This window comes from Typopeltis vanoorti, chromosome 7 (genome assembly GCF_054136105.1).
Source record: "Typopeltis vanoorti isolate ZY-2024b chromosome 7, IOZ_Tvanoo_1.0, whole genome shotgun sequence".
NCBI lineage: Eukaryota > Metazoa > Arthropoda > Arachnida > Uropygi > Thelyphonidae > Typopeltis > Typopeltis vanoorti.
In genome coordinates this window covers 105,870,455-105,887,080 of record NC_143555.1, presented here as the reverse complement: position 1 = coordinate 105,887,080, position 16,626 = coordinate 105,870,455, and the positions used below count along the sequence as shown (strand labels likewise).

The 16,626-nt window shown below is 31.5% G+C and overlaps 2 protein-coding genes across 2 annotated transcripts in view; one reads left to right on the top strand and one right to left on the bottom strand.

Annotated features, from left to right (window-relative positions):
• The window catches only part of LOC150104943 (glucose dehydrogenase [FAD, quinone]-like), a 50,571-nt gene extending 49,750 nt beyond the window's left edge, over nt 1-821 (top strand). The window contains exon 11 of the mRNA XM_090395092.1: nt 689-821. Within this exon, the coding sequence (XP_090251218.1) occupies nt 689-821 (133 nt within the window). The remainder of the gene's footprint in view (nt 1-688) is intronic.
• Nucleotides 822-1,261: 440 nt separating this feature from the next.
• Nucleotides 1,262-16,626, bottom strand: part of LOC150104942 (protein LTO1 homolog) — a 73,545-nt gene continuing 58,180 nt past the window's right edge. Inside the window, exon 5 of the mRNA XM_090395434.1 lies at nt 1,262-2,213. The gene's annotated coding sequence lies outside the window, so the exon portion shown is untranslated. The remainder of the gene's footprint in view (nt 2,214-16,626) is intronic.

Sequence of the window (16,626 nt, the reverse complement as noted above, 5' to 3'; positions counted from 1 at the left end):
AAAGAATTTTATAACCGCACAATACTCAATTTTATCTCCATTTCAAGGGGTGCAGACAACACTTTTGCTTCAGACAGCTGTTTAGGTTGAGAACGAGAACTTTTCAGATCACCCTTGTACTTGTTTGGCAAGTGTTTTCTCTAACTGGGGTCAGTTTTGCTGAAGAAAATAAGTATCATTTCTGTATAAGAGAAGCAACATAGCTAATTTCATTTTGGTTGAAATGGCTGATTAAAGCTTCTTTACATATTTTTAGAATTGGCATAAATGTGCATTAGAGAAAACTAATTAATATTCTAATACGACGATAAGTTCAACAGCATCAATGTTCATCCCCCCCCCAAGTAATATGAAATAACTAATGGTTCTCTAACTTGGTACTATGTATAATTTTAGACTGAAATACAAAAAAGATATGGTTGTCCTAATCCCTATCATAAGAGTGTCATTTCTTTCTGTCTGTCAAATGAGTTTCGGGACCTGATAGAAACAAATGAAATATATTATATATTTGCCAGTATTAACAAATACATAACGATATGTATTTGTTAAATCTATTTATGAAAATTGCTATTCACAATTTGTGAAACATTTCTCGAAATATAATAAGATTATTAAATATCTGTTATATATATATATATATATATATATATATATATAATACATTATTATTATTTTTTTTTTCCAGAGTCAGGGAAATAAAAAATCTTAGGGTGGTAGATGGCTCTATTATTCCATCAGAATTTTCTGGAATGCCTAATGCTGCTGTGGTAATGACTGCTGAGAAAGCAGCTGAGGTCATTTTCTCCTCCTATACCTAAACATCTATGTAAAGAAAAAAAAAACTTGTACTAATTTAAATAATTTTTTTTTAATCTTAATCTCAGAGAAATATTTTAGACTATCTAGCTGTATTTATTTCACTATCTATTAAGGATTATGATATGGTATTGTTTACTGAAGTAAATATGAAAAATTGTTAAGTATTTCACATTGACATTATAGAATTAAAAGAGAAGTTGACCTGTTTTTTTTTTTTTTTTTTTAACTTTCTTCAAAAGATGACTGCATCTCTGATTTCTGGTAGGTAAAAGCAAATATTACTGAAAAGCTTTTTCCATTAATTCATTTTTATGTCAGTATCATTCTTACTATGTAATGAATCATACTAATACCAGTATAATAATGTATCATTTTATATTTAATGTGTTAAGTGTGTTGCTTTAGAACAATTAAGAATGTAGACATATTACAAAAAAGTTTATTTATATAATTTATATATATGTAACATGAAAGAACGGACAAAAAAAAGTTATTACTAGATTTTACTACTGACAACATAATATACTCCTCAATCCACAATAGCCAACTAGCTTTTGAAGAATAAAGCAAATTGTTATACAATGTATGGCAGTGTTAGAATTGTCAGGAAGTAAAGCACTCGCCACCTACCAACTTCATATGCCACATTCATTTGACTAGCATAGTACTTCATTTGGATTCTTTACATAAATGATGTTTAGCATTACAAGACATTTCCAATTTGTATGATTTATGACAGAGCAAATTCACATTCAAATCCTATTTCATGAATAATGATGATGCAAATATTGTTAACAAGAACAAAAAATAAATATTATACAATACTATTGATAAAGGTTAAAAACACACTAAATACAAAAAACAGTTGAAATGGAGTTGATGTATAAATCCCACATAAATGAGAAATATTTTTAATCTCTATTTCTGTTTGCTTTATAAAACAAACAAACAAACAGAATAACTATGGAAGATTTGCTGTAGCTCTTTACTCTTCCTTCCATAAGTAATACTGAATTACTTATTAAAATGCTTGGTTTCGTATGTTAAAACTCTGCACAGAAAAAGATGCATATTAATATAAAACTATAACAGTAACAAGGAGGCTAAAAACCATTTACAAATATAAGGCAAGTCATTAATTTGGAACCACAGAAAATTTCATTACCTTCTTTAATACTTATATCAGAACAGAAAACAAGCTCCAAAATCTGTATTTTCTAACTTAGCTTTAGAAGTACTTCCAAATGGAGCAGCCTATAAAAGATCCAGAATTGCAACAATAGAGGACATAACTGTATTAATATTTTGGAAGATATCTTTCAAGTGTTCATGATGGATGGTTAAGAAGGCTACAACAAGTGTAAAAGTTAGGTGGACGTATTGAGCACTTCCTGCAAAAAACATTTCAAAGGCATTTCATATAGTTCCAAAGTTATGACTTATATTGTATAATAAACATTTTTAATCTCTCTTAATAAAGCTCAGTATGTCACATTCTAATTATGCTTACTATAATTTTCTTTTAAGTATGGATTTTATAATTTACATTAAATGAACTGAACACTTAAAAAAAATGGCATCAAAAAGATGGTATTTACAATATATCATCTACCGTATTTGCTGGCATATAAGATGCACTTTTTTTCTTTGAAAATAGGTCTGAAAAACAGGGTGTGTCTAATATGCTGATACTCAGTTTTTTATTACTTTCATTTCTGGAAATTTTCTCTGTTCCGAGTTATGCGATTTGTGTGAGAGCATTCCAGTTATATAGAGTTCGGTGGATTCACATGCGTTGTCATCGACGATCACAGTCGTGTTCCTGTTCGTTTAAACTTTCCAACTGTTGTCGTGGTTGTTGTGAACGGTGATAAATTTCTGCCATTAAATTTTCTCTAAAGAAGGAAGAGGCCTAGCATTTCACAAGTTTGTGAGTGGGTCAAAGCTTCATGGGATGCTGTGAAAACTGAGAGAGAGTAGTTAAATCATTTAAGAAGTGTGGCATTGGTCATGTACTAGATAGTACAGAGGACACTTTGTTGTATGAGGACTCAGATTCTGATTTAGAAGAGGTTTCAAGTGTCTCTTCAATTAGCTCTGGAGATGAATTTCTCAGTTTTGACGAAGAAGATTAAAAGGTGGGTACTCTTTCCTAGTTAGAGTAGATATTTGCTGAAAGTAGACCTACTTATTACTTTATATTTGAAATACTGTAAATTCATTATAATATTTAGTGATAAAGTTTTTTCCTAAAAAATGTGTACAAAAAAGGAGGTGCGTCTTACACCCCAGCAAATACAGTATATATTCTTATTAACAACTTCTCTAAAGAGTCTGGTAAGCAAGTTATAAAAAGATATATTAGCATATCGGCATTTAAAGTATTCATTATTTAGATTATGTTAAAATAATGTAAATAATGAATAAAACTGTTGCAGACAAAAAAAAAAATCTAGGAATCAATTATGCTATACAAAAACTTCTGATGTCTCACTTAATGTATAAATAAGTCATATGCACTCAAAACCTTTTTTTTTAATTTAAAGAAGGAATGCCACACATTATTAAGGGCCTGAGTTCATGAATAATCAACACAAAATTACACTGTAACATTATAATTTCAAATAAAAATATGGCTTTCCTGTGAATATTTACAGCAATATAATAATGCATGTACATTTTCACAAACTTACATATTATCAGTCATGCTGCACACTTTCAAAACTATTCTGAAAGAGAATGGCAACAGACAGATAACAGAAATAAATACATGAAACAAAAAATAATAATAATCTCCGCAGTTACTAATGAATAGTAAAGAGAAACCCAAATTTTCAGAGGCTGTACAGAACAACTTTTTGAGAAGAGGAGGAAGTTAATTTTTAACGTAGAATAGTCACTTCCTTTTAGTTTCTATTCATATGACTATCCTAGAAAATCAATGCCTACTCACAATGAACTAAAACAAAATTAAACTTCAAGTTTAATGCTTATGACTTACTAAGCTTTTATAGTTCGATAAATGCAAATGACAGAAATTCAGGAAATTTCAAACATTATCGATTAAGAGAAAGTACTTAATTCAACAAGATATAAAATATATTCCATGTTTCTTACTCTCAGCATACACACACACACACGTTGTAGACTTAATATAATGCAGACCGTAGCATGAAAAATTTAGCACAACTTCTTCACAGTGAGCCTGCATTATATCGAGTTTATATATTTTGCAGTGATAAATAAGAGATGTGATAATCTTATAATGTAGAATGTTATGGATACTGGAACTAAAAAATTCATAGAAATAGAGGTTTGCTACAAACAATAACTAAGAACAACAAAACACCCACCCCTCTATCATTATCGGCTTAAAAAATGCATTTATATTATTGTGGTTTTCTTGATAAATGAATCTACAGTTTAGTTACCTGCTTTGTTGACACCCCCCCTTTTTTTTTAGCAATTTTAATAATTAATTTCAAATAAAGGATATAAATGTAATTTAATTTCTGATTTCAGCCTGAAATCAGAAAAAGAAATAAATAAAAATGGCAGCCAATCATTGACCAACCATGCTATAAGTGATTTCACATTATATCCGTATATCAATATCCATCTGGATCAAAAAATATATATTCAAAATATTTTAAATTGTAGTAGTAGTAATTCTCTAACATAAAAAAGCAAAAATGGTTTGCTGAATTTCGGGTACATTTTTTAACAATTTCAATTCATATCAAAGCAGTTTATATGATTTTTTTTTTAATTAATAGAGAGTGAATTTACTTCTGTAAGGAGAATGTTTACACCAGGCTGAGGATGATCCACTTTAGTCTGGTGTCAGAACATGTTGGTTGAGAGAATTATATGTTAGCAGTACAGTAAATCCTAACAAGGTGAAGCAAAGTACTTCTTGTTACATCTTCTTACTGTATAACATGCACAGTAAGAATCATGTACTGTACTTTGTAGCACAAACTAAAAACAAAACTAAAAGTGGGTAAACTGATTGTGTGTGTGCACGCGCGTGCATGAGGGGGGGGGGGGAATCATTACTGAAGATGATTTCTGCAAGATGGTATTGATAGCATAGCAAATTACACCTTGAAATTAATTTTGAAATGAATGTGCATTAAGAATCTATTCTATAATTCCAAAATCCCTTCAGGTACAATCCTATTCTAAAGAAAATTCACTATAGCAAATTATTCCTGTAATTCATAAGAATTCTGAACTTAGTTAATTGTAAGTTTCTTTTATACTATGCATGAATGGCATTAATTGTTTCATCATCTTCATCAGATGCAATAATTATCGGTTGTAATTTTTGTTAATAAATTATGGTAAATATCTCTGATTCAGTATACACATTACATGTCAGCATGCAACCATCCATCATTTCACATCTTACAAAGAAAAAATAATCTGAAGGAACATTACAAAGATATAAAATTGAATGCAATAAAGATATAGTTTGCTGTTCAAACATGAATGTATGATACAAATTACCCATAAATGCATTCATTTCACTTTATTTCAGATGCATTATTTCACTACCATTCTGAACTGCTTTTCATAATTAATTTTTTTTTTTTTTCTTATTTAGTTTTATGTTACCAATCATAGTGCACTCAGCAGAAACAATTTATTCTATGAGCAATGCAATAAAACTCTATTATTAAAAATAACAAACAAGACTTGATTATGAAATCTATCTGTTGCAATAATTACTGGCAAACAGATTAGATTAAAAAGGGAAAGGAAAAGAAAACAAAGCAGATATTCAAAAATAATCAAAAGAAATTTAACAAGGAAAAACACTGACAACTTCATGTTTTTCTTCGTTAAAAATTCTGTTTAACTGCTGCCCAAAGCTATGCTAAATGTTTTAATCAATGATGACATAACCTCTTCATTGTTCTAATCAGTGCTTAATCAGGTTAGTTCCAATTTCTCATCCTGTAATTCTTAAAATAAAAAGCTACCAAATAAAACTAGTCTGAATGATGTTAGTGATCATACTCTGCCTGTACTATACAACATAAAAAGGTGTTTTTTTTTTTCAATTCTTGCCTTTCACAGAAATACATGTTTGAGGTTAAGTTTTTCTCATATTCACATTTCTTGCTCCTTCTCCATTACAATGGATAATAAAGTCATACACAGTATATGTGTGTGTGTTTAAAAAAATAAATAAATAAGGTCTGCAAAGAAAGTGGTCTGAAACTAATTTTCAATTTTGTTGCATATTTTTCCAATTTTACCCAGTGAAAATGGATGGAATATTTTGTTCAACATGTTTGAGATTATTACAAAGGATGATGATGAGAAACAATTCATTTGGGTAAACTCATTTCTGAGCAATCAAATTATCTACAAAAAGCCAAAATTCAAAAACAGTGAAGATAATTAATTGTATACAAAAGAAGAAAAATGATCACAATAACAAATATATTAACCCTTAACTGTGCTGGTGGGGTCTGACAGACCATAAACGATAAAGTTTCATTTGTAGTTCCTAGAGAGGGCTCTGTCCCTCAAAGCATTCTCCTGACTCTGTGTGCTTGTGCATGTAGTGCACTGAAGGTTGTTTCTCCTTTCTGTTAAGTGATATTATATCTCTGGGATTCTACAGACCCCAACAGCAAAGAAGTATAACTTTTTTTTTTTTTTGAAAAGGTGCACTTTCATAATAGTAGAAGAGCTGTTATGAAAGACATTATAGTAGAATTGTTAGATGAGGATGACTCTATGGCTGAATCTGATGCATACCGACTTCTGCATGCAGAGTGACAATAATACCGGTACTGGAAACCATTTTTGTGGGAAAAAACAACTTCAAATTGGGTAAGATACCAAGAAAAGGGAGAATATGTGCTGTTAATATTATCATCCATTTTCCTGGGCTGGGGGGGGGGGCAGCTTTTACCTTGCCTGAGATTACCCACCAACGTGTTATTGGAAATTATTCATGTTGGATAACAAAATGGAACAAATATATGAACCCAAGACCAACTTAAACAAAGGATCTTGATATGGTTGAGTTGAAAGCCTTTATTAGATTGCTGTATCTGTCAGAAACCATGAAAACAGGACATGGCCTTTTTGCCATTGCCAATGACGGAACTGGTAGAGACATTTCATTGCCACCATGAATGTATCCTGATTTAGGTTTATGCCAGTAGGACCGCAATGTTGTCTCAGGTTTGATAACAAACAAGCATAACAAGCAAGGAAGCTTGCAGAAATTCATGAATTTTGGGATATTTCCATAAAAACCGTAAATCCGATTTTATACCAGGAGATTTTGTAACAATTGATGAGATGTTAGTGCCTTTTAGGGGATGTTGTAGCTTCAAGATGTACATGCCAAAAAAGTCAAAGTATGGATTGAAAGTGCTCTGCTTATGTGATTTAAAAACATTCTATCTATGCAATGCTCCTGTATACACAGGAAAGGATGACAAGTGCAACCAGCTCAGCATTCCTATAGACACATTGTTGAAGTTAACCCCTCCAATAGAAGGGACAAACAGAAACATAACTGCAGACAATTGATTTACCTCAGTGGAATTGGCAGATGAACTCCAGAAGCATAAGTTAACAATCACCAGAGTTCAAGCCTCACCGACAGCATCGAGTTGGTTCTGTCTTTGGACATACCTCCAATCTTAAATTATGTTCCTTTGTGCCCAAGAAAAATATACCTGTTGTATTGCTTTCAAGTATGCACCACAATCAATCAATTTATATATGATGAAACTGGAAAATCAGACATGATATTAGACTAGAACTGAAGTAAAGGTGGCATCAACTCCCTAGACTAGCTGTGTGCCAATTATTCAGTGACGTGGCAAACATGCAGGTAACCAATGGAAATCTTTTTCACTATGTTCAACATCAATGGAGTGAGCACTGCAGTTGTTTGCAAATTTAGAAATTCCTCAAAAGACAGTTCAGCTGCAAGACACATGTTTCTTATCAAAAAGTCTCTCATTGAACCTGAAGTTGCTTGTAGAGACATCAGGGCCTTCCACCTGATCTCCAGCAAATCATCTTGTAGTAAGAAGTAAAACAGCTTCGATTTCAAGCCAAGACCATCGAAGAAATACTGATACAAAATGTTCATGTGACTTTTGCCCAAGATTCAAAGAAAGAAAGACAAAGGTGATTGTCACAGTTGTGAAAGGAATGTATGTTCAGATCACACCTTATATGTCTGTAAAGAATGTGCATAAATATAAAATAATCCAGAAAAACCATTCTTCTGGTGAGTAGTGGTATAATTTTTAACACTGGGGTCTCTCAGACCCCATCAGAATGTATATGTGATTTTTTTTTTTCACCAGCACAGTTAAGGGTTAAAATCATAATTATGTAAATTCTTATCCATTTTTAAATCAGAAATCAATTAACCACCTGAAAAAATCTAAAACCTTGCCTTTATTTATATTTAAAAGAAAAAGCTTTTACTTTTTAACTATGCTACATATTTTTCTAGCTTGTCAGAACCAAAAATAATTTGCTCATCTCAGAGGACGAAATCTGTGTTTATATCTTAAAAAAAAAAACATTGGATTTATTCCTTTCTTATAGGTGTCTATGCACTCTCCCTATTATTCTTAGCTCAATTTAAACTGTCACTTCTGCTTTTACTTCCTGGATCCTCAGAATTTTGAACTGGGATCCTAGGAACACTAATCACAATGGCTAATGTGAAAAGTTTAGTTTCCCTGAGTGGTCTTAAGTTATGGGAGATAGCATTCATATTCATTCCAACTAAAATATTCTCCACCAAAATAGTACCAAAATGAGTCTGTATTACATCAGCATTGTTCCAAATTGAGTGAAGGAATGTTTTTTGTTTACTTCGCCTATACCATATAACACAAAATACTGTTTAAGCAAAGCAGATATTCAAATATAATCACAAGAAATATAAAAAAGGAGAGTGTATAAATTGAAATGGAATGACAATTTTATTTAAATGTGATGGAGAATATTTGTAGAGAAATAAGAAAAATGAAGTGTATAGTATCCCTCATAACTGAACTTTTATAAGCTATTGGAAATACCATTTTTCTGCATATATTTATTTTTTTTTAAATAACGAAACCTGTGGTGCGATCATAATTAAAAGAAACATAAATATTAACCACAGTGAAAATTATTTAATTGTAAATATTTCATCCTAAGTATCTTAGGACATCATCAGTACAGTAGTTTTAAACAATAACTTTTTAACTGTATGTTATTCCTATTATTGTTTAAAACTACTGTACTGATGATGTCCTAAGATACTTAGGATGAAATATTTTACAATTAAATAATTTTCACTGTGGTTAATACGTGTGTTTCTTTTAATTTTTAAATATATTTATTTAGCTGTACATTCAGTTCAGAATTAAATATTTAAGAATTTAAAATTTATTCACAGTTATTTTCAAACATTGTTAAACAAGACTAAAATACTGCCAACATTTTATCCTAGATATAAGTATAGCCCACAACTAACTATAAACCAATAGTATCCACAAGAACATATTGGAATATTATTACTTGACTATTTAGCCAAATCACAGAAGCTAGAATTGGAGTTATCAAAATTAAAAAGAATTCAACCATCCCACATTAATAATTATACCATATGGAAAGATGAGTAATATACAGAAGTGAATAATTATTTAGAAAAACTTTCTTTTATTTCTCATTTCACAACAGAATCAAAGACTATTGAGAATTAATTCCCTCAGTTTTAATCAAGTAAAATTTATTAAGAATGTCTCTATATATGTCAGTAGTTAATCAATCTTCCAATTTTAAGAGAATTTGAAAAAGCTATAACATTTAAATAAAATGTAAACACAACTGCAAAAATGCATACGATTAACAATCAATCCAGTGGCTAAAAGGTTTAAAATTATAATGAATGCAAAAGCTGATTATTTTGAGTGCATTAGCTCAGATTTGTTGAGGCATAAGTTCATTATAACTGCTGGGGGTCAACAGATATTGCAATGCAAAATCAAACTTCTTATCATTTATGAGACTATGCCAATGCTTAAATGCTGCATACTGATTATTTTTTGTTGACATGGACTAAAATAGTTATAGAGAGCAGACACCATATTAAACATAAGATGATATAGATTTGGTACAGTGAGTGCTGGACTATATTTTAACATTCCCCCCTCTTTTCTTGCGATTTATATTTTATATGAAGTTTTAGCGAAACTTAATAATTTAATAGAAAACACAAATAATGCAGAAAGTAGCCAATTGGTTTGGGTTTTAGTACTATAGATGAATTAAGGATTTAAATAATCTGGAATGTTGCTCTACCAAATATGGTGACATTTCAAGTTTGCAATTAGCACAGCAATGGTCTGGTCTCACAAGGTGATGAAAATTATCTACCATCTACTTACTGAAACAGAGATATTCTTAATAAAAGTTACTCTCAATATTGAAAATGTGGAAGTCTATTATTACTATAATGGCAAGTTGCAGATATATACTTCAAACTATAATTGAAAAATATATCTCAATGTTCTATACTGGTAAAATGCTTTATTTAAAAAAAATAAGTTTCAAACTCAATGCCTGAGATTATAACTAAACTTATACACACATGCATACAATGAGACCTAAACAACTTTGCTAAGTACTGACCACAATATAAACACCTCTGGTATGTTACTTCCTATATATTCATGTTATTTATTTATTTTGTTATATCACTATGATTTCTGTGAAAAAACTTTTCCACAGTGAAGCGCACACATAAACCACCTAAATGGCCATGGTAATATCAACCATCTTATACTCTATATCCATGCTATTTCAACAGTATCAAGTGTATCCATTAACCAAAGCATTTTTGCTATACAATGGATACACATTGTCACCGGCAGGAGGTTATAATCAAATGGAATAAGTAACAGCAACTGTGCACATTATATTCATGTAATTGTGTTATGTACACATAATCAATCAATGGCTATCCTGATGGAAAGCAAAACTCTGCCATATTTTGAAAGTTACTAAAATTTGCAGTCTCTTAAAAATTCCACCTTAATAGAAACTGCGAAGATTTCCTATGGCAAGAGACTGGATTTACTCTTATACTGTAGATTTAACATATTTTAATGTATTTGAATTCCTTAAAGCTGTGATTCTAATTCATTATAGAATATTAGAATTAATGCATCTTAATATTGGAGAGCATTACAGAGATGTAACAATTCACTATTCCATTGTCTAAATAAATATAACAACCTGAGAAATACGAAAGATATATTCATATTTGCAAAGACTTATTGATCCTGGCTCAAATATACTTATTGTCTTCTCCAACTACTGGATAATATCTGAATTGCAATCAATCTGTGTATATTTTTATAATGATATATGAAAAAACCTGCTTATGGAATTTATTATATACACTTTGTCCATAGTTTATTTCAGAAATGAACACAGCTGTTTCACATTCAGCAATGCTCTGCTCATACCAGTTTTTCAATATAAGGATTGCTTTGGTCACTTTCAGGCTATTGTATATTATCTTGGTCAATGTAACTATTATTATCATTATAGTTCCATTTTTTTCCTTTGTATTATGTTAAATAAAACCTCTCACACCCAAAATTCACTGCCACATTATTTCCCCATTCTTCTTATTAATCATCTGCTTACCTGCCTGTTCCTAAGAAGCACAGTAATGTAAGTATACTGCGATTTCCTCCTCTCCTCTTATTTCCTTTAATACTGTTCTTATATATATTAAAACAATTAACTGCTTCTTTATTATGGTTATAATGGAATTTAGTAATTTGTGAAAACAGCATTATTTTGACTTTTTCAGAACTATAATATGTACTCTTCACATCTGAGAAAATATATAATATGCTCGTAATCAGTGACAAAAAGAAAAAAAAACAATGTCTAGCAACTGATAAGTTCATATACTGTCATGGTCATGGCTTATAATCTTTCTCTTGAGAACACTATGAAATGCATGCCTTAAAATCTCCATTATTGCATAACAATTATGTTCTGCTGACTACCTGGAAAATATCTGCACTTGAGTACTCTGATCAGTAACTTTTCAATTCTCATTACTCTTTCATGAATTAAAAAAAAAAAAGTCTTTTTTTTTATGTTAATAGCAAGACAGTGTTGAAAGCAATTTTAAATTATGGATCTGATAGTTGGGTTAGAAACACAACAGCTGAATGATTGACTAGAGCCCACAGATATGAAAATTAGGGTAGTGAACAGATGGAATCAAGCAGAATCACATGAAAAATGAAGCTATCAAGAAAGAACCTGTAGTTGGTGAAGACACAGAGATGCAGAGTAGGTGCCCTCCCTCGATGAGTCTTTGGACTCCCTGGAAGTGTCATGTAATAATAATAACCTGACATTGCTAGCATTCAAGAATGTGTGAATGGAGCTAATCTAAGGTTCTATGCTCACTTAAATAGAATGGAGGAAGAAAGGGGTTAGCAAAAACCCCCTTTTGCTAACCAGAGAAAGTCCAAGGCCTAGGTAAATTGATGCAGTCAGAAAACATAGGATTGTCAATATTGGAGTGCTAAGAAGTGACTAATTTGGAGGGAAACTGTTGATAGGAAATTAGTAGTAATATAAACTTGATCATGTAGTATACTGTCCAAATATCCTGTATGCCTCATGAGTGTACCTATTTGGAATTTAATAATGATGACATTAATAGCAAAGCTTTTATACATAACTGAAGAGGGTCTTATCTAATTGACTTTTTTTTTATGTTAATTCCATTCACAAGGGGGGGGGGGTTGTTCACCTCAAGTACATAAGTACACTGTGAATATGCAAGGGGAGGGGGGAGAAGAAAGAATATTGTTAACATTAAATCTGAAGACTTGTAGATTGTACTCTAAGAAATGCATAAGATGGAAGACTGCTCCAAAAGACAACAGTAGAAGGAATAAATGAAGAAAAATATGCTCTGTGAGTTTGAAGTTGAACTGTGAAGGGGTGTTGAATAGCTGCCGTGGACATTTTAAGAGATACAGAAGAGACTGGAGGCCAATTCTGATGAACAGTATTCATGGAAACTTTTGTTGAAAAAGCACAAACACCAAACATCTGTGTGAAATAAAGTGGAGTGAATCGGTGACCAATGGGTCATTAAGCAATTTAATTGCTCTCTTCTGTATTGAGTGAAGTATTTTTTTAAAGAGATCTTAGGAGCACCACCCCAAAGGTGAAAAAAGATATTCGATGGTTGGACGGATTTGTGATTAGTTTAGTTAATAGTCGTTTAGAAATAAAGTAACATCTTGAGTGAAAAAGAAAACCTAATTTTTTGGGTGCTGAAAAGGCAATATTTTTAATATGTTTATGTCAAAGAGTAATCCCAAGAAGAGAAAATTTCATCTTGTCTAGAGATTTGGATGTTGTTAAAAGTAACACTATAAGAAAAGACTTTTTTTTTTTAACCTGTGCTTAAAATTAACAACACTGTTATCAGAATTTGAGATTATAGTTCATATTCTGGAAGCTTTGGTAATTTGTTTAGTAATGGCACTCCACTCCACTTTCTCAAATAAGAAAGTGGAGTGCCATGTACTGCCATCAGCAAAACTATATATTGGATTTGCAGCTGGAGAAGGTGAATGATATATAGAAGGAAGAGAAAGGGAAAGAACAAAGCCTTGTAGAACAAGGCTCTGTTCCACAGCATTAATTGCAAAGTTTGAGGATAAAGATCCATCCACCATCACATGTAATATATTCAATAAGCAAGCTGGCAACCCAGTTGTCAGTCTGAAGACAGACTGTATTGATGGAAGCTTACTTATTAGGCCTTTTTGTGAAACTCAATTAAATGCCTTAGAGATGTCAAGAGCAAATCACTTGAGATTCCTTAAACTTTTCCATGACAAGAAGACAGTGGACGTGAGAGTCCTATTTCTTTCTGATCAATTAAGAAAATTCAAATGACCATAAATTACTCATGTTATTAATAACATGAGTAAGCATATAAGCATTCTAATCTCAGAAGCAAAATTATCTAGTTCAATGCTGGTATGTGTGTTGTAAAGGGAGGGGGGGGGTGAGAAAATAGAATAAAAAGATGCAGAGACGAACTAATGGTGGAAGGGAATCAATTAAGATCTGGAGTAAAGATACTCTCTTTTCCACTTTATTCCAACTCTCAACAGTATGCTTATCTTTCTTTTTAAACTCAAATTGCAGTATTTTTTTTTCACTTTAACAGCTTCCACACCTACCAATTTAACAATGGTCATTAGCATCAAACCAACAAACTCTGCCACTTATGTAAGAATGGCTTCATATATTCCTTAAATAACATATGAAAATGACAAAATTATGCATGCAAACTCGAATTATATATACTATTACTAAGATTTTTATGATAATGTCATCTACAAAAGGTTGGAAATCTGTAGCGCAACAGTACTTTGGGTAGACAAGAGGAATCATGAGCAGGAAACCCTGCTCTAGAAACCAAACTTGGTCTTTTTTTTTCAAGTATCTTTGTGGCATTTCAGGTATCTAATAAACAAGGTAACAGTAGTTCCATACATACCAGATGATAAATTATCTATCACCTAATTACATAATTAATCACCTCAAAGTATAATTGGTGCAAACTGAACTTTTTATAATAATAATAAAAACTGTATAAGGTGTTATGCACATTTCTACAATGCACCAAACAACCCGGGGGGGGGGGGGGACAGAGATACCCTATTCAGTTAAAATAGTTAACAATTTTCTCTTTATATTACTGCAATATTTTTTCTAATTTCTTTCTGATCTCTTAAGGAAATTTAAATTTACATAATTTGATCTCCTGCCAACAAAACAGAGCAACGGTTCCTTCTTTATTATTGTTATTTCCAAGGAACAATTTAGAGGTATAACAACATTTTCAACTGAGAGCGGCTGAAAATAACCTAGGCTAACTTTTATGAAAACAATAGTTTTTCACATTATACTGTTACTGATTTTTCTGAAATTCAACTAGTGCTGTTAAAAATAAATAAATAAATTGAACCATATAGTTCTTTCCCCATCAGTGCACAATAATAAGAAAATAACATGCCAAAAATTTGCTCTCCTAATGCAGTTAATAAATCAAGTTGGTTTGGTAAGTATGCTGATAAATTAAATGCTATAACAATTCCTTTGTTAATATGCATGCATAATGCAATTCGAATTATCATTGTTCCAGACAGACAGAGCAACAAAACTAAGTCTCAACATAAACATTATTTATAAAAATTGTATAAATCAATATTCTCTGACAACTTTTTTTAAAAATATTGTCTATAAATCTAACCAATTACAATGTCTTTATCAATTACAACTGCATAAACTGAATTAACATTTTCACTCCCATGCCTTTCTGCTGCACATGGGCATTAAAACCTAGCATCCATAGGATAAACACTTTAAGATATAGATGGGACAGATTTTTCCAAGAACAGAAGGGAAGGTCCCTTGTCCCCAAGGGAACTTAGTTTAGATAACTGATAAGCAATGATCATAGAAATATGGGTAGAAATAAGAGAAGAAAAAAAGCATGCATAAGAAACTGAGTCTCTGTGTGTGCTAGAAGGTGTGGAATGAATCAGTGAGAGGAGCCACTGATTAACCAACTTTTTTTTTTTTCCCAAGCAGAATGAAGGACTTTTCTAGAAGTTTTTATTTTATTTATTCATTTTTTGTAGGACAGGTGAGTGGAGAGAAAGAACACCTTGTAAAAATGGGAACAGTTATTCAATAAATAAATATTTTCCAAATGGATCTTCCAACCTAATCAAAAACCATTATATATAAATATGCTCTCTCTCTCTCTCTCAATCAAGGGTGTACCTGATATATGAGGAGCAGTTTATTTTACATCATTTTGAAAGATATAATGGACTTCTCTTCAGGAGAAGATCAGTGAACAACTTCAAAATATTTTCATCATTAGATATGACAATTGAATTATCAGGCTTTTCAAAGTACTAACTATAATAATAATAATTAAAAAAAGTTAATAATCCCTTATCTGGTCGTTTGGAATAGGTTGAGTGAGGAGTGTTTCTGCTCTCCAGATATCAGGCTGTAGGTTTCAATCTTACTTGAGTAACAGCCCAGCGTGAGAATATTACCCCCCCCCCCCTCAAGAGACTATGTTTGATCTCTAGGGTTCTCAAATTATCTAATCCTCAGCACACCCACAGCATAAAATGTAGGATAGCTTTACATTTGAAATTGCTTATGTTCTTGCACAAGTTTTTCTGTGAAAGGAAAAGCCTCACAAACTCTGTCAAAACACACCTGACATTCCTGAAAAAGATAGACCTAAAAATTCTTCCTGTCAAAGGGGATTTAAACCAGTCTGTCCTAAAGAGGCAAACCATAAAGCCATTAATTCATCAAGTAATTTAGCAATAAATATATTTCAAATTACTACAAATAGGTTGTTTTTTTTTAGTACTTTCTGAGCATCTCCTAATGGTAGTGATCTGCTGTACTGGTAGCATTGCCTGTGTTAATAACGATATATCTTCTATATAGTAAAATATCTCAGTGACTGTCAAGTATTTTATTGACTTATCTCAAAAGATGCTGTTTCTGTTTTCATGGTATGTTTTTTATTTTGGTTCAAATTGCTAATATAAGTGCATAAGTTCAGTTTTTCAGGATTATGTTGCCAGATCAAACTGTAGATTTCTTCATTTAATACAGCAGTCCCCCCCCCCCCTCATCCATGGGGGAGATATGTTTCAATAC